The 27,643-nt window shown below is 38.2% G+C and overlaps 1 protein-coding gene across 1 annotated transcript in view; it reads left to right on the top strand.

Moving 5' to 3' along the window:
* The window catches only part of SCUBE1 (signal peptide, CUB domain and EGF like domain containing 1), a 201,000-nt gene that overhangs the window by 83,412 nt on the left and 89,945 nt on the right, over nt 1-27,643 (top strand). Inside the window, exon 5 of the mRNA XM_051644074.1 lies at nt 19,321-19,446. Coding sequence (XP_051500034.1) covers nt 19,321-19,446 — 126 coding nt within the window. The remainder of the gene's footprint in view (nt 1-19,320; nt 19,447-27,643) is intronic.

Genomic DNA, 27,643 nt, shown 5'->3' with positions numbered 1-27,643 from the left:
ACTCTGAAGGTCAGGTTGGTCAAGGCCCTCAGCAACCTGATCTGGTTGAAGATGTCCCTCCTTATTTCAGGGAGATTGGACTAAATGACCTTAAAGGTCCTTTCCAACCCAAAACATTCTGTGATTCTGTGAAGAGCTGATCTTTTGTCATTTGCAGGTTTTGCCACAGACAGTATGGGAGAAAAACTGCCTGATTTCTCGCTTCTGACAGCCCATAGAAGCGTCTTGCTTTATTTTATCCAAAGTGGCTATACTGTTTCTGTTTCGTCCCTCATCTGCCCATGGACTCAGACTTGAAGAGGTCTGTGATGCTAAAGCAGTTTTTGTGTGTGAGACATAAAACTGACATGATAGCTGCCTGCTGTGCGGCTGAGCAAGTGTTTTTAATAATCTTTCACATTCATCTGACATTATGTTGCAAAAATTGTAGTTCACCAACAAACTCTTTAAGAGGTTGAGGTAATAGAGAGAGAGAGTCACATTGTCTCTTTGCATTTAATATCACACATCCAAGAGAGATGCTGACTTCTGGGGGAGTTTATTTCTCTCCCTTAACCATACAGGGAGAATACAAAGGCTGAATTCCTGCTTTAGACAGAAAATATTTGAAATGGATTGTAAAAATACAGTCTTCCCACTTTCACATCCCTTAAATTCTTCAGAGTTACTATGATAATCTAAGCAGTCTCAAATGTGTGTAAGATACAGTTGGTTTAGAGATTCTGGGAAGTAGTGCTTTTGCTGTGGGAAGTAGCATTTAAAATTGCTGACTTATCTAGCCTTACTTTGAGAACAATACTATGAGCATAATGATATTTAATTTCCTTCAAGCTTCTTTTTTATCTTTGGAAAACTCTTGAAGATACTGAAAACAGGCAAAATTTTCAAGATGCAATCTCAATAATGCTAGAAAATTCTGGCTAAATTATGTGTATTTCCTATTTTGGGTTTTATCTTTAACAGTGACACTTCATGTCACTGCATGGCATAGGAATGCACATTGATGTATCCGTACTCCTAGAAAATGAAGTTTAGCACTTGAGGTCTTTCACCTGCTCTGAGAGCATGAGAAATTTCTTAACTTCTTCAGTTTTAAACTCCAAAAGCTAGTTAGAGAACTAGAGAAGTTGTCAGTATTAAACTGAATATCCTTATTTGTCAACTTTAATTAGGGATCAACTTTCCAGTGATAACAGATCTGCCTAGAACTTTTCTCTCTTAAAAAAGTACCAATGCAGAGGTCATCATTAAAAAGATAATCTATGCCAGGTTATCAAAATCTGTTGCATAATCTTCAGTGTCAACAATCACAGAATCACAGAATCTTAGGCATTGGAAGGGATCTGGAAAGATCATCCAGTCCAACCCCCCTGCCAGAGCAGGGTCACCCAGAGCACATCACACAGGAACGTGTCCAGGTGGGTTTGAATGTCTCCAGAGAAGGAGACTCCACAGCCTCTCTGGGCAGCCTGTTCCAGGGCTCTGTCACTCTCACAGGAAAGAAGTTTTTTCTGATGTTTACATGGAACCTCCTATGCTCCAGTTTGCACCCATTACCCCCTGCCCTGGACATCACTGGAAAAAGCCTGGCTCTGTCCTCTTGACACTCGCCCTTAACATATTTATAAACATTGATGAGGTCACCCCTCAGTCTCCTCTTTTCCAAGCTAGAGACCCAGCTCTCTCAGCCTTTTCTCATAAGGGAGATGTTCCACTCCCTTCATCATCTTTGTGGCTCTGCGCTGGACTCTCTCAAGCAGTTCCCTGTCCTTCTTGAACTGAGGGGCCCAGAACTGGACACAATATACCAGATGCGGCCTCACCAAGGCAAAATAGAGGGGGAGGAGAACCTCCCTTGACCTACTAACCACACCCTTTCTAATGCACCCCAGGATGCCATTGGCCTTCTTGGCTACAAGGGCACATTGCTGGCTCATGGTCATCCTCCTGTCCACCAGGACCCCCAGGTCCCTTTCTCCTACCCTGCTCTCCAGCAGGTCGGCCCCCAACCTGTACTGGTGCATGGGCTTGTTCTTCCCCAGAGGCAAGACTCTACACTTGCCCTTGTTGAATTTCATCAAGTGTCTCCCTGCCCAACTCTCCAGCCTGTCCAGGTCTCGCTGAATGGCAGCACAGCCTTCTGGTGTGTCAGCTACTCCTCCCAGTTCAGTGTCACCAACAAACTTGCTGAGGGCACACTCTGTTCCTTCAACCAGGTCATTGATGAAAATACGGAATAGCACTGGTCCCAGTACCAACCCCTGAGGGACTCCACTAGTCACAGACCTCCAACTAGATTCTGCCCCATTGACCACAACTCTCTGACTTCTTCCTTTCAACCAGTTCTTGACCCACCTCACAACCTGACCATCAAGCCCACACTTCCTCAGCTTATCTACAAGGATGCTGTGGGAGACAGTGTCAAATGCTTTACTGAAATCAAGATAAACCACATCTACAGCAATAATGCTGATTTATACAGCATGACTGTAAAGTAATCCATTGTATCATTCAATTAGAAACAATAGCAGCAGGAGACATTCAGCAAGTAGACAGCATGTTTATTGTGCATCATCTCAAAAGAAAGAACCTGTATAATTTTCTGTTCAAACAGACAGTTTTATTTAGAAATCCTTTCATACTTTCCTCAGGGAATTCTTCTAGGACAGCCTGTGATCAGTGACCACAAAATCATTTTCCGGACAGTTTTATTTTTGTTCTGACATTAGTGGCTTGGAACTCCTAGTGCAACCAGGTCAATGATAGTTTTCTTTTCTGTTCAAATGGAGATCCCTTCCTAGCTACTCCTTTAATAAGGAAATAGCGTGGTGGTTCTGCACTGAGTGAAAAGATTGCCAATGATTATTGCATTGTACTATAGCTTTAGGATCTGAAAGCTCTTGCAACATCATAAATTCCATGTAAAGAGCAATGACTCTTCTAAATTACCCGTCTTTGATTACTCAATGTTTCATTAAAAACCCCTATTTTATAGGACTGTAAATGCAAATGTCATCTTAGAAAAAAACATTAGTGCAAAGCCTCTTACAAAGTGCTATTAATTTTAACACTATTCATTTTTACCTAACATTAGTTTGATTCCTGATTATCTCTTAAACCCTTGCCAATAATTAAACTTGCACGCAAAAGAGAAGACCTGGAAGACAAGAGTCAGGGTCAAAAGTAACATAGCAACCCCCTCAGAACTTATGAAATCTGGCAATTGCCATAACAGAGAAAAGAGTAGGGTGGCTGCCAGTAGGGTTTCACAACAGTAGATGGAAGGAAAATCTCTATCCTTTTGCTCATGCCACAAAGTTGAAGATGGAAACTCAGCCACATCAGTGTGAAGCAGCAATATTATAAGTAATGTAAAATGGCTTTTAGTGCTGGGACACTCATTGTTGTTAGTCTGAAGTAGCACAATCCTGGCTAGCAGATGTGCCAGACTATGAATTTGTGTGTCTGAGTTGTGAAGGTGAGGTGATAAAAGCAGCTCCACAGAAGAACTGCAGACATAGGGTAAGGAAAAAGGCTTCCTGTAGCTTCTCTGAGGGACTTCGTGGGTGCTGTCCTAGTTGTGCCTTCTGGCACCCGTGACTTTACCTATCTTCTTCATTCCTTTTGGCAGAAAAAGTTCCACACAAAAAGGGATGGTAACACTTCCAATCCCATAAATACCCATGTCCTAATGCAGCATTGTGTTCTCTTCCTTAGCTGGCCCAGTGAGGTAGCTGGAGTTTGTAGTGTATGTATTGGATTTAATTCAGAATATGATGCTCTGTAATTTTTAAGGATGTGGATTACCATCAACCTAGATTTTTAAATATTTGAAGTCAAGCCTAAGTGCATGTTCTTCATCCCCTTTATTTCAACAAGTGGAGAAAAACAGTGATACCCAAAACCAACATATATCATCTATGAAAATGGCATACAACCCACATCCTGTGGCAACTTCCCAGGACCACAAGTTATTCTAAATTATGGTATTAAACTAAGTAATTATAGTTTTTTGTTTTGTGGGGTGTTTTGTTTTGTTTTGAGGGGTTTATTTTTGTTTTTTATAAGAAACATAGTGTTAAACACACGAAGAACTTCACTTCATAAGCACTCAAGAATGCTAAGGTCACTCAGTGTAGCACCTGGAGAGTGAAACTCCTGTTTGTATCACAGATCAAGAGTTTGCCCAGTACTTTGCTTCTGAGCATACAGAATTTCCAGCGTTACACTTTGCTGGATATTGATAATGATGGTCCTTATGCCAATGGCAGAGAGGAATGCTCATAACATTTCTTTGGTCTGATGTCACCCCACAAGCAGCCTGGTTATACAGAGCTGTGGTCAGAAAGATTGTAGTAGAACAAATAAAGCGTTCCCACAAAACCCTGTTAGAGATGCTGAAAAACACACATATTCTTAAGGCAAGAACTTCAGTGGCATGCAAGTGATTGTCATATAATCTCATTGAGGCACAGGGAACATTGAATAAAACTGAGTGGCACACCTTTTTCTAGTAAGCCTGAAGGCTGTGTTCATTGACTCCCTCTGTCTGCCACGCTTTCCATTCATTTCTTCATTATCCCACTTTTTCCATGTTACTTTTTTTCAATGTTATTTCTTTTCCATGTTGTTATCCTAGGTCCAAGGCATTTAATTTACCAGTCTATTCAGCACACTGCCTTCTCTATTCTGTATCTACACTGTATCAGTTCCAGGAGTTCATCAGAATCAACATAGATTCCTTCCCTTTATGGGACTTCCCTTTCCTTCTATGTGACCCAAGACCTTCTCTCCTGATTACTTATATGCTGTGTGCCAATGTTATTACTCATGTCCTCTACAGGCCTCTCTCCAAATCCTCTGACTCAGTGGCAATGACTGGCTGACCTTTCATTCCTGTCTAGCTCTCTCATCTTCTTTTGCCTCTTCCCCACAAGCCATCTCTCATATGCCTTTTCCATCTGAGCAGTGCCCACGCACTCACAGCTTTCATTTTTCTCTCAGCCAAGGATCTGGAAAGTTCTTTAGCAAATATATGTCACTAGAAGTCTACCCTGTTACCTACATACTGTTAAAAACACAGCTGTAAGACATACTTGCTAGAGTTTGTTTTGCAGGTTGTGGCCAGAAATATGTCACTGAAGTTTTTCAATGCTATCTTTTAGAACATTTAAAAATACTTTTGTGACTTATGTGTAGGGGAAATGCATCCAGTGAAGTAGAAATCGTGGTGATGCAGACGTAGGTGTTTTCTTGCAGAGGCCATGAAAATGACTGAAGTTTTGATTGTTGTATGGCATGATATAGTTTGCTTTTTTGTGGTAGTGTGGCTTTTGCCACAGTGGAAATCTTACTAGTTCTAAATAGCAACAAAGACTCACTTCTGGTTTCATCTTTAGGATTCCATTCTGCAAACATCCATAAAATGGAATAGATCATTTTCTTTTGAGAAACGTCATTACTATTCAGTATATGTTAGCATAGAGGAGTTTAAATTTTGACCTAAGTCCTTCTCCATTTCCATTGAAAAATGGTATGATTTTACATGATCAAGTGGAGGAAATTTCATCTGAGGATTCAGGGGACAGGTGTAATATTGTAAGCGGTTGCATATCTTTTTAAAATATCTCATCTCAGAAGCTTTTTTCTCTCTTCAGAATAAAAAATAAAGATTTTCTCGAAGATCTGTGCAAGTGTGCATTCACATTGAAGTGATCCTCACATATTGCATGTATTCTGAGTTAACCTATGAGCAATAGAAATAACTAAGTGTCTTTCCGGTCACAGAGTCCAACAAAGCTAAGAAACTGTTGCTTAACAAAACACATGTGCTCTTTTAATTCTTACTCCATAAATTAAGCATATAGACTTCCAATGGCCATTAAAATATCTCAGAGGAGTTCAAGAGACTCTCACCAATTCATCAAAACCATTGGTTTGTTTTGTTGACAACCATGTGGGAGTGTTGATCTGAGGGACTGGTCAATTGGGAATTGCCACTCAGCTATCAGCCTCTTGATTCCAGCTAGGAAATTACAAAAGTAAACATATTCCTTCCAAGCCTCAGGCAAACAAGAAGGGAATCAGAACATTTCTTTCCAATAGTTTCTCTTTTATTCCTTCAGCTTCAGATATAAAGGGTAACATTTGGATACCGAGAAACAGATTTCACTAATTTTTGTTTTCTGGGGCATTTGGTGAATAGCTCCTCAGATAAGCTGAGTTAGCCCATTAGCTGCCCTATTAAAGCCTTTCAAGAGAGCTTTCTAAACAATTCTTAAATGTGTTAAAATCTAGACAAAATGTGGAAACTTTCTTACCATGAAACAGAACCCGGTCAGTGTTAGCATTTAAACTGGGTTGAATAGTGGAGTACTTTGAAATGTTGCAGAGGCTCTAAAACAGAAAGGAAAATAATTGGTTCCTAGCATCACCATATGTTTTCATCTTTACTGACTCACAAAGCCTTTAGGATTTCCACAGTAACAAGTGGAGAGCTGAAGGAGCTATCCAAAATGAGCAAGCCTTGTCTCTCACTTTAGAGGCGGAGAAACAGAAGCAGTGAGAAATCAAAGGACAATACCAGACAATAACGTGCTCAGGAAAAGATTTCAAACGTCTTGAATTCCCTTTCCTAACTAGCTCAGATTTTCCATTGTAAATGCAGCCGTATGGTTAAGTTGTTATCTTTTCCTCACAGGCCATTCTTGTTCAATTAAAAAGTTTGGAATTGCATCATCTTAAGAAATTGATTTTACTGCTTTAAACCTGATTAAAAATTTCTGCTACATGTGTTTGCTGTCATTAGCCCTAACAACCTTTTGGTCTAGTTCTGTAGGACATACGTGCGTGAGCTTACCAACTTCTATTTTCATCTCAAGCTCGTGCTCTAACTGCCTTTAAAATTTGTCACTCCTATCTTCCTTTCCTCCACACTTTCCTCTTACTGATGTTCCTTTTACTATCTAGAGATGAGGAGAAGGAAGCAGGAGGTTTTCTCATCATTATCTTCAGCCTCAGACCTTAGTATAGGCATGTAGGGAAAGGCCCAAAAGATACAAACAAGCCATTGCACGACACATTGACCTTCACTTTGTGTAGAAAACACCAAGCAGCACACTTGAAGCTCCTATTTGCACATTGCCTATCAGAATCAGGACAAAAGTGTAATGTTTCAGAAGGGCTCCCTAATTATATGTTACATGACTCTTAAGAGTTCCTGCAGTCAAATCTTACTTTGGTAAAGGTCCTATGATTTATGAACTGACTTTGTGTAGTAAGTGTATCTACCATTTTGCTTCAGCCTCTGACATTTTAAAGCTAACATTGTTTTACAACTGTTTGGTAACAGATCTAGTGTTGAAATCATGTTTTCCCTCATTTGTACAGAATCAGAATAGCTTCCTGTTATTATACAACTTAAAAAGCCAAACTTTCTCCCCACACACAATTTCAACCTGCTGGCTTGAAATTTATATTGTTTCTGTCACTAATCTAGTTGCTTTTGGTATGAGTCTTTTAGGTGAATGTGCAAGGTTCTTAAAATTTAATTGCAGCAGATGTTTCTTTGGGTTTTCTCTCTCCCATTTCACTCTGGATTTTAGTTGTTTTTCCTTGGAAAGGTACATGAAAGGGAAATCCTTGTATAGTCAAATGTTTGTTTTACCATCTAAAGCTTGCAAAGGGTCCTTAGCCTGGGCTGATTTCTTCTTGAAGAGCTGTAATTATTCATGGAAAGAGAAAAAAAAAAAAAAAAAAAAGCCTTTGTCACTAATAGGCTTCTTGGTGCTTCTTGTAACAGTCTTTATTATTCCTTTCTACATAATTTTCTATTGATGAGGTGAAAAAAAGGCTTCCTCTGCTGTTGAGAGAGAAAAGGTAATTGTTCTTTTTTCACATTTACCAATGCTTGTTGCGTTCCTTATGTGTTTAAAGGACAAGGATGCAGAAAATGATGTTATTGATGGCATCACCATGGCAACAGTTCTTTGGAATAACACATTCTAGCATTGTTATTCTGCACGCACAAAAAAAAGGGGGACTTTCTTTTAAGCACAAACAGATTGTGCCCCTTTTAAATGCACCCATGAACTTTGCTTTTCTGAAGATTTACAGACTGGTTTAGGGCAGAAAGGATTCTGACATCATTTATGTCTCTGTGTACATCACATTATGGCTTTAAAAAAAAAAAAACACTTTGAAAAAGCCAATGGTTTAAAGAAACACAGGATGGGAAGGATGCAAAAACATTTCTTTGATCAGAAAGACAAAAAAACCTTGAAAGAATTTTGAAATTTATGAGCTCTAGCACCAGACCCACTAAATCAATCAAGAGACTGAGGAGAATGGAGGATCCAAACATTCTGAGCTTATTAAAGTAGTTATTTAGTTATGACAATGCTCCAGATGATAACTTAGCTTTTTCCCCAGCCACTACACAGATCTTACAGCATTTTGGTGGGAAATTGAGTTTCCCATTCACAAGGCAGTTTGCAAACATACATTTTGTCTTTCACACTCAGTCTTTGATTGTCCTCAGGTATTGACATTCTTGCTAGAATAACATTTTAGAGGTGATAGCATTCTCTAAGACATAGTATCTTTTTTTTTCCTTGACTCCACTGCAGTTCTGAGTTGGATTACTTTATTTATCTGATAATCATCAGTGAAAAATAGATGTGTTTTTATTAAAAAAAAGAAGGGAATGTATTGAATTTGGGAACAAGTTTGTAATCCATTCTACACTCTGTGGTGGAGTTTCTGGCACCCTAGCGTTCACCTTTCAGTTTGACTTCCCCAAGGGACAAACTGTTTCCTGCACTGTGGTGGCACAGGGAAGTGGGCTGTACAAACCTTGAGGTTTGAACACAAGAAAGCTTTGCACCTAAAAAGAACTTCAATATACCCACAATCTCATTTTTGATTGAAACTGTAGTTGACTCAATGGCTCCAAAAGTACTGCTAAAATTTTTGTTCCAGATTGTATATGATTTTTCTGAAAGTTAGCACAGCTGGTGGCAATCAGCTCTTTGGCTCTTGGACAGTAACTTAGACCACTGAATTTTTCTGCTGTCAAAATGTTGATGGAAATGTGAAGCTCTGGGGACTGTAGCATAGCCACATATGGATGTTGCTTCACACTCAGATTTCTAGAGCTGAAGCGACCCAAAAAAACCTGATCAGAGGCTAGAATTTATCCCTTATCTCTGAGACACATGACCAGCTTTGTGCTACATCCTCCTTTCTGCACGGATGCAAGTCTTTGGATTCCTTAACATCATGGTCAATTTTTTATTTTGTAAGGAACAAAATAACAGAATGAGCTCTGAATCTTGGTCATGTTTAGCCCTACAAAAATGATCAGCCTAATGTAAGATAATTTGGTCTGTGTTCTATATTTACCTGTAGCGTAGTGGACAGTCTTCATTTATTCCACAACGTATTTTTGGTTTTAAATAAGTTATATATGCATTAGTACATATAGCATTATATATAATTATGAATATTCAGAATATATATTAATGGGTGCATATATAATGATACGTATCTCTATAATAGTATGTAATATATACAGTTAAATATAATATCATGTACAATTTTGCTAAGCAGTCCTACAGTGTATTTTCTGGTTATGTAAAAGAAAATCAGACAAAATCTATTGCAATTAGAAACTTTTTCCAGACATTAACACTTGGAAATGCCCGTACGTGTTCTGTTCCTGGTAATAAAATAATCTTACTCAAATAGCAAAATTGGTATCAGATTTCTTCAGACAATGTTGTTTGATTTGGAGTTTATTAAGCCTTAGAAATGTAGTGCCAGTAAGTCGAGGCCACAGGAGAGGGTTACTTCCCTGAAAAAGAATTTGAGTTGTGAGAATATTCCCAATGCAGAATAGGCATTGCTGAGGTCATTCTTCCACTTGGAGTTTGAAAGTAAACCCTCACACACATCCAGGGCCCTTTATCATCAGTTGGTTCTTTGGGGAATGAAGTGTTTTAGTTAAAGCTTAATGGGAACCCAAAAGAAGAATCTGTTTCATCCTGCTGCTTTGCAAGGTTTATTTACTACACAGCTTTCTTAAATAACAGTTAGAAAGTAAACCTGCTAAATATCTCGTCTTTCTTCCAAAGGTGCTGATCAAGCACATATTTATTTTATGTTTAATTATATGATGTTGCAAGAAGTTACAACATTTTCCTCGGAAGAGTTTGGGATGCAGAGGAGTTCCTGCAAAGTGAAATGTTGTTGAAATATTTACTGTTATTCTATCTATTTGAATATACCCTACGTTTTTCACAGAATCACTGGAGTTGGAAGGGACCTCTAGAGATAATCTAGTCCAACTCCCAACTCCTTTGAAAAGGTTGCCTAGAAATACTTCTCTTTGAAGTATTTTATTAGAAATATTTCTTTCTGGAAACCAGAAAGGCTGTCTCATGTCAGCTGTGCAGATTCCAGAAGAAAGAAAAAAACCACAATATTTTAGGATTCTTTCTGTAATCTCATCGTCCCACCTCTTATCTTTTTACAAATTATACTACAAATTATAGACACAGTTCAAAACCTTCTCATGAAACACAAATGAAAAGCCGTGTTTCAATTAAATTATTTCTATATATTTGTGGAATGTGTCTCTTTCTGAGATTGTTTGAAATCTTTTCATTGGAGGACTAAAAACTTTGCAACATCTTTTTCAGAAGTTTCACTTGGTAGGAGGTGGAGAGTTTTTGTTTGAATACTAAATTTTCCTGTGACCAGGGAGGAAAAGAACATTTTCTTGCCACTGTCTGGTCTAATGCTCTCCAATTTTCCCTTGTTGTAAGTAGATACTTTTTATCCCTGGAGAGGACCTTTTAAAAGAGAGCGAGCCAGGTTTTCATATTTGGGCTACAGGGCCCAAAGGCCTAGTATCTTCAAAAATAACCAGGGAGTTTCTCATTTTTTGACAACTCAGGACTGTTCTGTAGTTACTGAACTCCTACCTGTCAAAGGTATGAGCGTGCTCTGATGGTGTTGTCATTTGCTTGCTCTGCTGCAGCAGCACATCTCTGGAGGCCGGGATATCAGAACTACTTGAGGTTTATTAGCTCCCACCAAAGCACCAAGAAATATGACAGCAGTGGTGAAGACTCAAATGGAGAAAGCTAATTTCTCAGCTGTGCCTTCTGCATAGCCTTGTCTGCCCTCAGGGTCACCTCTGTCTGCCAATGGACTTTGTGTGGCAGTGACTCCCCAAAACCTAACCTTTTCTTTTGCTTTGTTTTACTGTTTAAGGAATTGTGAATTAAAGGTGAAGCGTAATTAAAAGCAGATTGTAGCAGTGTTGGCTGTCTTGTGGTCTGTTTTTCTTTGTTGTCCTTGTCTTTCTGTCCCTGCCATTTATTTCCCTTTCTGTGAAATCAGTGGTGATGTCAGGTGCCATGTAGATACTGACAGAGACTGACAGCCTTCATTCTGCCAGAGCAGCAGAAACAACACACGTTTTCTGGGCTATCTTGCAGAGTTTTCTTTAAGATAAAACTTATTTATGTGTGAGAAGGTAATGAAGACTACTGGAAGGGGTTTCAATAAGCACCAGCTTCTATCTGTAGCTTTTCAATGTGGGAAGAAGACTGAGATTACCAAACTTCTTTCCTGTGATCCACCAAAAAGCCATCACACAATCATAAGTCAGTCACAAGCAACCTTTCTTATTCTCTGTTCTTTGTCCCACAGAAACTACTGACACATTCTGAAAATTTTAGTCTTATTTCCTTTCTCTACCTGCATGGTTTTTCTGATAAATGAAACATGATCCATTCACTCCCATCTTTCATTTAATCTTTCTATCCGCTTTTCTAAAATTACAATACCTTTGCAGAATTGCAGATCTTTGCTTTTACTGCTGACAGAATGAAGTTATATTTCTGACACATGCCTGTTTCTAAATTTCAAGATAAAACCCCTGTTCAGGGCTGGGTGACGCATGCAGTTTTCTGGCTGCCACTCAGAGTAGGAACATCTTGTCAGAGATCAGACTGCAAGCCTGCCTGCTGAAGACACTGTTCCTAAGCACGTTATATCTCCAAACTGAAAACACATGTAATTGCTCAACAAAATTGAATTTGTTTGTTTTGTAATATATCAACAGCTGTTTTCTTGGATGATGTCTAGGATTTCTCCAGGCAACCTACTGAATAGTGTAGAATTCTGTTTCCTTGGGTCAGTTTGCTTGCTTTTTATTTTCTCTGTATGGGTGAGTTGTAGTCACAGAAACAACTGTATTTTCCTTAAGCTTTAGGCAGAACCAAGTAACTTATTTCAGGAATAAAGATGGAAAGAAAGTCTTGTGTTCATTCAGTTAAGAATATGAAAAACATTAGCCATGACATAGGTTATTACCTTTCCAGAATACCCAGTGCAAGGTTTCACACTTAGCTATGGTGGTCTATTCCTAGAGAGATGCTTTGTATCCATGATGTTGAGATTGGCTGAGGAAGGGTAGCTGCCTCAACCAATTAGTTTCACCCTCCATTTTCTTGCTGAAGGGAACAAGTCTTGGTAGGGTTTTTTTAATCCTTATGTAAGGACATATTTTGTTTTGAGATGAGAGCACCTTAGGCTCTGACTGGGTAGCCGAGGTCGTTCAGACATTGTTCGCATCCCAGAATCAGGTCCTTATTAGTGAGCCAGAAATGTCCAGAGGTTCTGATACAACTGTGCAGCATAAAGGTGAAGGTCAGATCCAGGATGCTGGAAAACAGTCCTTTGGCTTCATGGAGCTAGGATCTGACCATAGATATTTGCTGACTATAATTGGATTTTTTAGCCAAATGTTGATTTTCATCACTCTTGTGAAGCACACAAGAGGCTGGAGTTAGAAGACCAAAGCAGGGACACTCACAGGTGTAGATGGGGAGCTTCTTTCCAAAAGCTAGCCAAAAAGTCAACAGTATGCTTTTTGGATAATCAACCATCGAACTGCATTTGTATGACCAAAATTTGCTAGCATTATGTAGCATGTGGCTTGAAACAGCCACCTTGCATTTTCACTAACATCACATTCATGTCTTCATCAGAAACTTAGTGTGTTTTGTTATGAAGAATGCTTGAAGGAGCTGGGAATGTTTAGTTTGAGAAAGAGGAGGCTGAGGGGAGACCTCATCAGTCTCTACAACTACCAGAAAGGTCATTCTTTAGAGGTTGGTGCTGGTCTCTTTTCACAGGTAATTCGTGATAGAACAAGAGCGAAAAGCTTCAAGCTGCAACAGGGCAGGTTTAGACTGGACATTAGGAAAATTTTTTTCACAGAAAGAGTGGCCAGACACTGGAACAGGCTGCCCAGGGAGGTGGTGGAGTCACCATCCCTGGGTACGTTTAAGAGTCGTTTGGATGTGGGGTTGGTGGACATGGTTTATGGGAGAACTTTGTAGAGTAGGGATGATGGTTGGACTTGGTGATCCCAAGGTTCTGTGATTCTGTGATTCTATGATTCTGTGTTTGGCCTCCATTCCTAAGAGAGTAAAACAAAAACTCTAGTAGAGGAGTTGTTTCTGACAGTCTTCTAAATTGCCTGGTCATTGACCAGTGTGTTTTATTGTAGTGCTGTAGTTTCTCAAAAGAATTTTTAAAACAAAACAAAGTAAATCCCACTATGCTAATAATTTAGTAAACAACTAAAATGAGAATGCTTGTTTCCTCTTGTATTCTTTCCTTTTTCTGCTGCTGAAGATGTATTCCCTTCTCTCTAGCACCAGGCTAGAAAGAAAGAGAATGGCCATAAGTCACAAACAGGTTATCTAAAGACATCATCTTTCATGCTACATTCTGTTTCTTTCTTTATAGTTATTATAATTGCAATATATTTGGTATTATTATATTCTGCTGTGATATATAGTACATACTGATACAGTTGAATGGTATCAGCCGATCTTGATACACTTGAACTTTATCATTCCTTAAATTAGCAGTTCTCTAAAAGAGAGCAGTCCTGAAAGTCCTGAATATGACTGTTAACAGTTTTGTAGCACCACATGGATCACCCAAGCAGAAGTAATTATCTCCTATAACTAAGACTGATGGAGAGAAGCTAACCACAACAGTTGTTTGTTGTTTCTGTTGTAAAGATTTATGCTTCACTTTATGTACAGGGTATGTACATTAAAAGTGTGTAAAATGGTTCATAAATAACTAAACACTGTGGCTTATCCAAGTCCAGCAATTCAGTCACTGACACATAACATATTTAATGCCTTTTAACTCTTTTAGAAGCTACTGGAACAGAGTAATACAAATCATGTGTGATGTATGAATTTTGTAAATCGGATCTACAACTTTAAAAACTATTTTTTATACGATTCAGTTTTTTGTTAAATAAGGATGCAACTGTAATAAGAGGTTGCACTATGTACCTAGCAAAAGGAGAATCCAATTATGTAGTTTTGGGGATTGAGTATAGGTGATGAACACGCCACTGGGCATGTCAGTGTGTATATATGGGTCAAGTTCAAGATTTCTTGTTATTCCCTTACCACATTCAACTAGATATATCCTGATAATATTCTAAAAGTTATTACTGTATTGTATCTTTGGTGTAACTTAAAGTAGTCTTTCTCAGATTGCATTTGCATTCAGCATATTTATTTGGAAACTATAAAAAAATAGCAGCAATATAAACACAGAGTAAGTGAAACTATGACAACATAGAAGATAATGTAAGTACAGATGATGAACCAGAGTAAAATAATTGCTAGAAGTCTTAACTAAGATGAGAATAGGCAGAGTTAATGAAAAAAAAAAAAAAAAAAAGGCTGATCAGTAAATTAGTTGTCACAGCCAGCCTGATTTAAACACTTTCAGAGCCATTGAGCTGAAAACATTTTTAGAGCCTAATACAATGAAGAGGTCATTGTATCACTGAACGTTTTGCGGAACAGCACTATTAAGGGATTTGTGATAAGTAGATGGCAGACTGAATTAATGTAGTAGACTCATACCCAAATCTCTCCAAGGCCAGGAACAAAAATGAATGTTGATTGTAGATCATATAACAATGTCTGCCACTCTCCCGTGAACAATCTTTTGTGACTGAAAGTCCAAAAAAATCCATGAATGTAATAGGACAGGGTTTCTCAAGTCATATCTAAAACACTGAGAGAGGACTTAGTTTAATTAGATTACTGTTTTCCTTTCTGAAGTGGCATTTCTCTTTCTGTTTATAATATATTTTCCATTGGATTCTCTTTTGCTGTCTTTTTGTAAGGTGAATTTGCTGAGAATATGTCTCTGTTTGCATAGTTTATTTGACTGTCTGCCAGCACTGCCAGTGAGAACATGCATCAGTTTTTGTGCTAGGCGTTAAAAACTACCTTGAGCAGCAACATATTAATTTAAGATACTGGTTTTATTAATAGTTAGCATGAAAAACCTAGAACCTTTCACCATTGGACGTTTTAGTGTCATGACAATAAAGTAAGGATTTTTTGGTGTACAGACTTCTCTTTCATCATTTGGTCTTTCCCTCGATTTGTGAACTTTTTTTTTTTCCCACTTAACTCAGTGTCACATCAGTACCAGAAGCTGGGACATTCAGATCACTGCAAAAATCAAGAGAAGCAGCTAGAAACAGCTCCTTGTGTTCAAAACCAGACTGACCCATGATAAGAGAGAGAGGAGGTCCACAAGGCTGCATAGCAAAAGATGTAGTTCTGCAAATACTTTCTGAAGATCCACTGCCTGATATATTTTCCAGGCCATGCAGTATGCTGAAGTAGAACAGCTGTGGGCATAAACCTGTAGTCTTGGGAAAGGCCTAGAATAATTCGACAGGTGTGTCCCCTCTCTTCCCTGATTCTGCTTGATGTTGGTCAGCCCTAGTAAGGAGCAACACAGGAAAGCACAAGGCATTCTTTGGTGCTGGGGCCCCTCTGCTGAGTTGGGGCTTATGGTGATTAACAGAAAAGCTTCAAGTACATGTAAATGAGCAGCAGAATTCCACCCAATTTTTCCATGATTTTGTTTTTTACCTGAATGACTAGTTTTCTACCCATCTCTACAAGTCAAGCTGTTTGACCTTGATTGTGCCAGTTGACCCCATCCTTGGGGCGAGGAGCCTTCTGGCTGGCTCCACAATGGCAGTGCCAGCAGGTCTGGAAGCAGCCTGCCAGCCTCACCCTTGAGTCACCCTTTCTCCTGAGGATGAGGTAGGCTGAACATCAAGGCAGGCACTGAGATGCTTAAGAAACATCCCCCTTTAACATAATGGGAGTTTTTTTCCATGCTGTTATTCACGCTCTTGGCTCTTTATGTAAGTAAAAAGCATGGGCGTGTTAGGTGGCTGCAAAACATTAATTAATATAAGCCCAGACTTTGTTGAGAAGGAGGTGATAGTGAGGGGAGATAACTCAGACATTTTACTGCTTCTGTGATAGCAGAGTAGTGTGCAGTCTTCTGGCCAGTTATTTTCCTACCAGCAGTGCACCCCATCCAGTTCCAGTAGAGGAAAATATTTGTGAGGTGTTTTTTGTAATTCTAGTTAATTTTAGAGTTTGGACCACATCCTGCTAAACAAAATACCAGACAAAGAAATTTTAGGATTATTTTTCTCTTCCCATTTATATGCATTTTTATAGCAACTAAGCTAGTATTAGAGAGGTAGTTAGCATCTTTTTAATATTTTTTAGTGTGATTTATATGCCATATCATAAAAGGTTCAGTGTTGTCTGAAGAGTCAACTTGCAAAAAAAAGTAAATTTTATCTATCAAAAATTATTCACAAATCATTTGTGTTTATATATTGATACAGAAGATGTATACTAAATACTGCATTTACTGAAAAATTAGAATTCAGAATTATTAAAACTATTTGCGAATTAACACCAATTTCTTTTAGATTACATTTTTAAACAAGCCAGAATATGCATTAGCTACATTTTAATTAAAATAATTTTTTCAGGTCTGAACAAAATTTTGCTTAGGATTTTTTTTTGTAATTTAATTCCATGAAGTTTTGAAAAATACTAAATATAAAAATAGATGAGAAAATATATAATGATAAAATAAATATGAATAGATTAGAAGTTTCACTGTGGATGAGTTCCTGCTCTTGACTGAAAATGGTCTTTCATTGCACCAAAAAAACATTTTCTGAAATAGTGGTTTTCAGGCTTGGGAAATGTCTGTGATGTTCTTTTCCAGCTAAATATGGACCTGAAGTAGTATTTCTACAGCTCCAACTACTGATCAATACAGTAACTGAAATTATTAATACAGCAACTGAAATATTTTGGTCTTGCATGCAAATGCCAGCATAAAATTCTGCTTTTTCTTTCACTCTTTTTTTCAGAATGTAGTAGTTCTGATTTTTTTGACTTCTCACAATATTTTTAGCAGTGCACAATTTTCATCTTCACAAGTGATTTTAACAATGGCAGATATTCAGTATCTGTGAGCAAACACTGAAAATAACTTGCTTCATTACACTTCGGGGCCATTAAATATCTTCTTTCATCTATCTAATTCCTCTCTTCTCATTGCCTCAGCAGTGTGACTCAATCAGGCATGTGTTATCTTTCTCAGATCCTTTTCTGAACATAGCATAGTGCACAGGAATGCAGTTTGTCAAACACATTGTGTCTGAAGTCCTTTGTTGGGAGAAGTGGAGAGAAAGAGATTATAAAATGCCTCAAAACCTTCAACAAGGCCATTCCCAGGTTTCTCATATCTGTTCAGCCAAACAAAACATTCATACCTCACTTCAATGTAAAGAATGGTATGGTATGTGGTGTGGTGTGGTATGATATGATATAGTATGTATTGCATCTTCCAATGGCATCTATTGTCTAGGCTGCAGTTTACAGAGAAGAATTTATTTTGTGCTTTGGCCAGATTTTAGACTCATTGAGGCTAACACAGAGGGGAATTTAGAAGAGAGAAACATATATCTGTTGTCTATAATGTTGATTTCCACAGGTGATGAGATTTAAGACCCTGATATTTTTTGTAGGAGAGACAAACAAAAATACCCACTTGAACTGGCAATGTGTGTTTTTCACTGCTCTGCTCATATAAACCTTTCTGAAGTAAAGTCAAGCAGTGCAAATAATACCTGAAGCTGTTAGCTTCTGACTTACTGTAGCATTTCCTCCTCAGAATTTTGTACATGAAGTTCCTTAGGAACTGTCTTACACACCAGTCTTTTTATTTGTGTGCAATTAAAGCTTATGCTTTACGCAGAGATACTTTTGCTCAAATTGATCTCCCTGTTAGCAAGTGAGAAGTGAGCTGACAAGTGTTGCACGCACCACTGTTTTGGGGAATACATGCTGTTTTCACAGCAGTAAGCTGCATTATGCTGTGAATTCTCTGTCAGTGTACTCTGAGAGAATTTGTTTCTCCTTTCCAGGTCAGATGTCCAAGGGGAAGTCTGGGAATGCTTTGTAATGCAAATCTAGCTAGCCTTCGTTCACACAAGGGATGCTAGATGCTGACCCATAAGGACTGAGTTCAAGATTTCTCTGAATATGTGGGATTTGAATTAACTCAGTAATGAAAGCCTCTAAGAGCATAAGGTGTATTCAGTATCTAAATCACTTAGATTGTTTAGAAAGCTAAAATTTGCCCTATGATGATTAAAAGAAAGCTGGTTGATACTGCTTCTTGGCATAAACATTAACAGGAATCCACTCATGGTGCTTGGATGTTTGTTGGACAGCTGGTATGTTTTCTTTAGTATAGTATAAGAGAAAACTGTTAGTAGGTTTGGTGGAGATTGGCTGTTCTCATGGTGGATGACAGAAAATTGAGATGTATAACAAGTATTGAATAAACAGATGAAAGCAAAAATGATGAGATATAATCTTTGGTAGATTTTGTGTGTTAGAGAATATAGAGCAAATAAACAGGCAAATAAAAATGCACCAGACAGTAATAGCCATTTAAATTATACATGGAAAAAAATAAGAGGGCACTCAGTTATTCAACTCTAATAATACCTGTGGGATAGGCAGCTTTAATCCATTATATTTTCATTAAAGAGTAGAATATGCATATGGAATAGGGAAGCCACAAGCCCTGGGTTTCTACTTGTTGCAGAGACACCCTATATTCCACAGTAGTACTTGGCGGCATTTACCCCAGAGGAGCTTTGTCTTTTATTACAGTATTTTATTCATTGTATACCTCCTTCCAGCTGTGTTCATTTGCCTTGTGAAGCACAGTCCAGATGCAAAATAAAATTACAGTTAAAATTACAGGAGGCCTGGATGTGTGTCATTATTTTGTAATTTTATTTCAGTACTAATATTTTCCATTTTTCTTTTCTTTGTTTTTTTTTTACAGAGGGTATGAACTGTATGAACAAAGATCATGGGTGTGCACACATCTGCAGGGAGACGCCCAAAGGTGGGGTTGCCTGTGAATGTAGGCCTGGCTTTGAACTTGCCAAAAACCAGAAGGACTGCAAATGTAGGTAGATGAAGATTAAATTTCAAATGCCCCCAAATGTCTTGTTTTCTTTATTGTTGTTATTTTTCCAGAAGCCAAGAAATCAACTTTGTTTTGGCCAAAGGTGATTTGTAATTTTAGTAATGTGGGGGTTTTTTCTGTTGATGGTTGGTATAGTGGAGGATGGATAAGGGGGACTGAATAACAGAATCTTGTCATTGACTCTTAGCAAAATGGTATCAGCTTTTCCAGCTTCCTGCAAATGCGGAATAGTGAGGAATCAGTTTAATCCAGGCTTTCCGTGTACAGCAAAACAAATAAGGCACAGAGGATTCTGATTTGCAGTTATTTTGAAGGTCCACATGATAGATGCATTGATAAATCTACTTATGGGCTTAATGATAAATCCACTACAGCTATCAAATTAGGAGTGTTAATTCCTCCTTTTTAAAGGATAGAAATGTTTGCTCTAGACCAGATTCCACTGCACACAGGCTACTTTTGTGGTTATTAGCTGGAAAACATGCAACTATATCATATATATGCTGTTCTTCAAACTAAAACCCTGAGTGATGTATTCTTGATGTTGGGTTGCTGAAGATACAGATACTCACTAGCCCATAGAATAAGGTTAAAATAATTGATCCTCTGTCATTTGACGTCCTCATATGAAAGTGCAAGGGAGTCTTTCTGTTGGCTTCAATGAGTCTTACATCTGACTCCAATAGCTTGCTTTTATACTTAGTAGCTGTGTGAGAGATAAAAAAAAAAGAAAGTACAATACAATGTCAGAAGATGTTTTGTGCTTTGCACAGGGCCAGTGTTCTTGTGATAGCCTTTCTTCCACTTCAACTTTTTTCTTCCTGAGATCTCCACTGTATAAACACAATCAGATGATATTAGTTCCCAAGTACAAAGTCAAAACAATCAGCTTTGAATATCATCAAGAAATGCCACAGGATATTTACAGCCTGATTGCTCCTCAGTATAAAGAGGCTAGACAGAGCCGAAGACAAATGCACAGAGAAAAATTGCCTTTAAGGTAATTTTCATTCTCAATGTTTATTAGAAGTGAACATTGCATGCTGTTAATTGCAGCACAACATCAGCTACATTGGTACAGTAGAAGAGGATGTTTATTTATGTTATTATTTGTTTCCACAAATTCATACATTCCTTAGGAGTTACATTATGCTTCTTAATAGTGAGATGATGAAATAAGAATCAGAGCCTTTTCTAGAACAATGTTTCTAAATAACTAAAGGCTTAATAGAGTGAAAAACTTGAATTTATTATGTGCCCTTTGGTGTTCAAATTGTAGTTGGAAGTATAATGAACTTTTGCTGACAGACCTCTAAGTAGGAATGCTGAGTTTTTCAAGGCCACAGAGCTTGCTGCAGAGTACACTGACCCCTGAACCCACAGCACATTCTGCAAATATATTCCAGAGTCTTATTTAAAAGAACTGTGCTTCTAGCCCTTCCAAATGCAAAATATAAAGCCATAGCCAGATAGCCTGGGACAGTAATTGTGAGATTACAGCAGATTATTTATAAAGACCTAGTTCTGAAACCAAATCTTGACTTTTAAAAAAGCTTTTTCACAGCTAGCTATTTTGGTGGAACTGGCATAAATCTTGAGCTGCAGCTTGGCAAGCACCGAGTGCTGTGATGTTGAAGAGCTGAAAAAGAGACACTTGCACCTTGTCAGCCTGGACTGGATCTGTAGCCCTATGTATCAGGGTCTGGTAGGATCTGATATGCCCCTAGTATATCCCTGTATCCCTCTCAATTATTCTGATTTACCATGGTCTCTCCAGGAGACTGGGCAATTTCAGGGTTTGTTAGAGCTTGCTTCTCTGTTCTTTTTGTGTGAACAAATGGCAGAGAACCACTACCTCACTAGGTGAGGATTTATCAGGCAGTTTGCAATTGAATCAGAATACTGAGAGAGGTTTTCAGATGTAGTGTCCCAAGTCCATTAGTCATGAGATGTGTTCCTCAACAAAAAAAAAGATGTTAAAATAGGTCAGAAAGCATAAAAAATTGGAGGGAGGCTACCTGCTTCTTATGCATGCATTACAAGATTCTCATTACATCCTAGTTACATGATTACATATCACCTGATCATATAATTGCCTGGTAATAAGACAGTCACTGTTGGTGTCTTGCTTCATTCAGTTTACATGATGGTGAGTGCTCAGGCTTTTGTTTAATAGATTCCTCCCCATCATTCAGTGTCATGCCTTGTGTGCTGCACACTATTTAAGCCCTGTTGTGAATATAACATTTTTTATTTCCTCATGGATTTTCCCATGATACTCATTACTGTAATACTGAAGAGCTTTGTAGTCACTGGTACTGCATTTTCAGAACATTCTTGTCAAGCTAAACAGTACTGGTTTGCCTGTTTTACAAATAGGAAATTAATATAAAGATGTTCATGCCAAAGTCATTTAATACAGATAGGTGATTAACAAGAAACACCCAGAATCCAGCTTAGCATTTATAGCACTTTAGTATGATCACAGCCAACCTCCCAGTGTATTTGCAAAACCTCCAGCTGTATTTGCAAAAGCCATGGAGAAAGGAATATAATATTAGTGACCTGTAACAGATGCGATTCAAGTGACTTGCCAAGCCATAAGCAGTAATTCCATGGCAAGGGCAGAAATAGATTAGAATTTTTTAAGACTCTATTCACAGCCTGAACAAGACTGTCCTTTCTTGACAGTCCATTTCTGATTTACTGCTCATTCTGCAGTAAATGAGACAAGATTCTGTGACTGTCTCCACACATCTGACTTTCCCCTGCTCCATCATGCACATGGATATCTTCTGCATTTGTCGTTAAGGACCAGCCTTAACGACAATGATACAATAGGTCCATGTACCAGAAGTCTGGTATTTTGTAGCTTTTGAGTGCTTAACATTGCAACCTTAATGGTTTCTTAGTGTAAATGTTAAGCATGCAGTTTCTCAGTTACAAACAAACAAACAAAAAGTTATGCCCACCATGCTAGGAAAACACATAAGCACTGAGGCTGGAAGGGACCTCAGGAGGTCCTCTAGAAATACACCAAGCAGAATCATAGAGATCCATACATAATTCCTCAAAAGAGCTGCATCCTTTATGTCCGAAGCCACAGTAAACCACCTTCTTCTGTGTACACCAGCCATTAGAAGAGGAACATGCTTTGTCAGTGATTTTCATAGGTACTTGCAGGCAGCAGAAAGAAGAGACTTAGAAATAGTGGATTCAGTTCCATATTACAGTGGAAAAACAGGGGAAATGACCTCCTCTTTCAGTATCTATATCCATGACAATTTTAAGATCATGCTTCAGACCATGATTGCATTAGAAATTTTTGATAAACTGAAGATTTTTTTCCCCAAAGATAAACACACCAACAGATTTTTTTATTAATCTTGTTGTTACCTGGATTAGTTTAGCTGAAACTTGAAAAAGTAAGAGGAAACCTAAAGCAGGTACACATGTTTGCAAGTAGCAACTTAAAAGAAGTAATTCTGGCAGTTGTAAACAAGTAAAAGCTGAATCTTTTAATGAAAATTTCTGGATAACCTGAACTACAACTATTTCTATCTGCCCTCTCTGATAAGTGTGATTTAAGTGAGCAGGAGGGCTAGTGATACATAATTCTAAAAATCTTGTCTAGTATGTTTACAATAAAATGCCATGTCACCTACCTGGCATATTTCAACCAGCACGTGGGCTGGATCAGGCCATCATTGTTTTAGGGTTTTTTTGGGGTTAGTAGGTACTAAATGCTAGATTTAATATAGGGCCATGTGTTGTCAAATACTCCTTGTCATGGGCTTGTCAGATGGAAGAGAACAGAGAAAGCATTACTTGAAAGTTCAGAGAAGCACTGAAAGCAGGATTTAGCCTGTAGAGTGATGCTGAATTTTCTGTTGTCTCTATTTTCTGTCTTCTGGGGGTTTCAGCATGGAACTTTGATATCTTTACGTAGTGGAATAAGTACATTAAAATCCCTCTTGTTCTTTAAGGTGTCTTTCCTCTTCCAGACAGTTGTTTCTTGTCTTTCATTGACAAAATGGCATTTCAAGTCCAGTCCATATATTTCTATGAATGTAAGTACTAGCCCATGTGCAAAGCTGTGTCTCAGGAGTGCTTAGCTCAGCACAGCCAAACCGGACAGATGCTGCTGCTTTCAGCTTAGGCAGGTGGACAGCTAGGGATTTGGCCATGCTGCCAGCCTGCAGGTCCTGCGAGGTGGCTGGCTAGTTCAAGAGCTGAAGTGTGATAGTAAGCAAAAAGAATCTTGTTTGAAGGCTATTTGAAGCACCGGTGTCCGGGCTTTGGCACAGGGTGCCCCATAGCTTTTCACTTACAGTAGAAGCAACATTGGGAGAGCAGACTGGTAACTTGGCCACCAGCACTAGACACTTCACAAAGATGGTGTGCATCTTTGTAGGGTTTGTGTGCTCTTTCTAATCACGTTTGTAGCCAAAACAAGCAAAATATTTTCTGTGAGGCTGGTTCTAGCCAAATGTACAGGATATTTCTCCCACTAAGACAAAGAGCCCAGCATTTTGATTGCATTTAAGACACACACAAGTGCTGAAACAGTGTCAAAAGCAATGGTGTTATTCTGGTTTTAAATCAACTACGTGGGGATAAGTATATCTGAGTTGTAACAGTATTCGTGTATATCCTCATCGGTAAAAAAAAAAATAAAAATATTACTATTTTCCATTCCTTTTATTCTAACAAGATTTATAATATTTGAAAGTGGTCTATGTCTGCCAGAAGTTACCATTTTGCCTCTTTTTGCTTGCCTTTTTAATGTCACGGACTCTGAATGAGAAACAGTCTTTTGCATTGCTATAGAGTCCAAAGTTTCAGAATTTTTTTAAAAAGAACACTTCGAGATTTCTCATTAATTTTGCTTTAATACTTTTTGACAAAAATGGAGTAGATCTGGATGTTCATTTGCTTTTATATAATTTTAGTTTTCTTCCACTAAGCAAGAGAAACTTCTCAGTGCTTTAAGGCTGGAAGGAAATTGATATTGTATAGTTTAAAGAGCTGTCAAGCTCCAGAATTTTATCTCAATTTGTTTTAAATATACAAACAAACAAACAGATAAATAGAAGATGAGTGAATGTAGTCTAGACAGAAATTAAAATCCTTCAAATACATGATTTACTAATATCTGTAAGAGACAGGAGAAGGAATTGACCTACATCTGCATTCACTGACTGTATAGAACAGAAACCTTAAGATGCAGGGGAACTGTAAAAGAAGTGTGTCATTCTGCAGGATTTTCTATAAACCCCATCAGTCTAGTGCAATTTTGCATAGACAAATATAGTAAGGAAAAGTCCTTCACATTACGTGGATCAGAGAAACCGTGTTAAGATATTTTTGTCTCTGCCAGCAGAGGCTTTCAGGAAGGAGTGCCAAAAATAACCACTGCAGTCGTTTTAAATATTCACGTTGTTGCTGATTGCACTTCAAAATCCTCAATAAGAATACTCTTGGCTAGAAATGTATTTAAACATCTGGCATAAACAACACCACCTTTAAATTAATTTGTGATGGCATGGCAGTCCAACAGGGCTAGAAATGTTGGACTTCCATGTTGTCCAAGAGGCATATGGGGTCAAGAAGAAGGTGACATAGGTAGATGGAAATTACCTTTTCCTGGATTAATGCTGTCCATCTGCATCTAATACCATGGATATTGCAAGTAACTGCTTTCTATCCCTGCTTGATCACATCCCAGACATAGCTGACCAGAAGAGAGCTCATGTTTGCCATCGAGCTGCAGTCAGCCCCCTCAAACAACCTCTGTTTGTTCCTCTAGCTCTCAGCTGAGCTGCAAGCCAGGATTTCTCCACCTCCAATTTAACCAATAAGTTACTGTTGCACACATAAGGTGTCATAGAGAGACAGCCACAAGGAAAAGATTAACACCAAAAAATTGCAAATCAAAGAATTGATAAAAGGAAGAGAGGTGAATAAGGCCAGGTGTAGCATTGGTCAAGGAAATTATTTTGCAACATGACTGTATTGAAAAAATGGGAGGTTTAAGAAGGGAGAATTAATGTAAAATTTAATTTTTCTTTGCATCAAGAATAAAACCTAAAGTGTTATTGTGTATTGAAGGAAATGAAATGTTTCTTCCATTTGATGCAAAGCAGAATGGTTTGCTTCATGTATTTTTTCACAAAAAGAGATCAATAGTTCAGTTCTAAAATAGAAGGAGAAAAAATGCCTGAGGGTGGTTGTATCCTAGGGAGGTTTTAAAATGTAATTCCTTGGAAGTTTAGGATTCTTATGACTTCAAGTTATGTGAGTTCAATTCCCTTCTCTGTCTGATGGGACTGAACCCACCACTCAAATTTTCCAACCTAGTGCCCAAACTGTTAAGCTCCAGTAAGGCAATGTGGCTGCACTCCATCATTCTCATTGGCATTCTTTCCAATTGGATAGAACAGTGATATTCCTGGGAGGAGAGGTGGGAATTCAGGCAGGCCCACTTCTTGAAGGTTTTTCTTACCACTAGGCCACAAGACTATTCCCTCTGTATCTCTGACCCGCACATGAGCATTTTATTAAAAAGGTACAGCATGAGGGACCAAGCATGCTTGCACCTGTAGTGGCCTATGGTCTATACTCAATTGGGAGACAGACAATTCCAGTTGTGATCTTTGCCAGATATCAGAGTCTCTGAGTGTAAATTGTAGTTCCCACTCTGGCAGGAGGTTTTTAATGGCAGTTCTGTTGAGTATGCTATGGTGAGTCTCCCTCAGTTGCTTTTCTTAGAATCGTTCCATTTTAAGCAAAGTACTTTATTACTGAGAGCAGTGGGACACACACACCAGAGATGGGATATTTCAGTTCTAGTTACTGTAACTGGGGATTCCAGTCTACTCCATTTTAAGAAGCTAGTGTTGAAGCAGTCATTGAGGTCAGTCAGAAATTGTATAGCCCTATTGGATTAAATAGACCCCAGATTTAGCTTTAGATACATGATTTTAAAATCCTGTTAACCATTATCTTAGTTTTACTGTATCTTGCAATTTGCTACGCTGGCTCTTTTATACACTCGCTTATCTAGAAGGAGCATTCTGCCAAGACCAATGTGAGGAAGTTCCTTCTGATTAGTGGGAGCCACTATTTAAATTACTGTAGCAGTTCGAAACATGGAAGTCCTGTGAAATGATGAGTATAACTAAACAATGGCATTGGATTTCCCCTGTATCTGCCAGTATGTATACAATGATAAAGAACTTAGTCTAAATTACCTGTATATGAAGACAGTAAATTGAATTCAGTCAGATCAGAATTGTGTTATTCAGCATCAAGCTACGCAACTGCAGAGGATTACATGGAACAGGGGTGAATAAGTGACATTGTGAATGGCACAAGCCAGCTTAATATTTAAAAACTGGTTTGTCTTAATAATCAGAAACTAAATGCATCATGTGACAAAGGAAATTTAATCTGATCTATTAATTCATGTAAGCTTCAAAACTCTGTAGTGAACAATGTTTGCTTTAATATGTGTTTAGTATTTTTTCTCCGGAGGACGTTTTAATTGTGAAAAGCCATTTTGCAGTCTGTGCTTGGCAATGAAAGTGACATCTCCAATGTTTCCTTCCTAGTTGAGGCCAGAGCACTGCAGTGCCATAACAACCATGTATTTTTTCTTTCAGACAAGAAAAGAAAAAAAAAGTTTCCTGTTTAATTTTAAACATTCTTCTACTGTTGTACTTAAAATAAGAGATTTCAAGACTTACATGGTTCTATTCTTGCTGTTTGGTTTCTGCTTCCCCTACTTAGAAAGCAAAGAGGAAGGAAAAGAGACGCTGTTTGTAGACCTGAAAATACATTGTACTAGGCAACTGTTCATTTTTAAATGTCATATACATCACAAACATGAAGCACGTAACTTTTAGAAAGAGATGCAACTGGCTGACTACTCATACTGAAATTGTTAATACAAATAGACTGGGGGGAAAGTAGCATTTGTTTGTGTTGTTTCTTTCTTCTTTTCTTTGCTGTACGAATTGAGAGTAGGGTGTGAGACGGGAGCTCCTAAGATAAGGGGAGTCAGAAAGAATAAGAAATGCAAGTGACTGCAAATACAAATGTTATGTTGCCTTATGTCTTGGTTTGTTACTGCTCTTCTGAATTCTGAAAGGCCCTCAAGACTAATTGGTTTCAT

This window comes from Apus apus, chromosome 1, assembly GCF_020740795.1.
Source record: "Apus apus isolate bApuApu2 chromosome 1, bApuApu2.pri.cur, whole genome shotgun sequence".
In the NCBI taxonomy this organism is placed as follows: domain Eukaryota; kingdom Metazoa; phylum Chordata; class Aves; order Apodiformes; family Apodidae; genus Apus; species Apus apus.
This window is presented reverse-complemented; position numbering and strand designations above follow the sequence as displayed.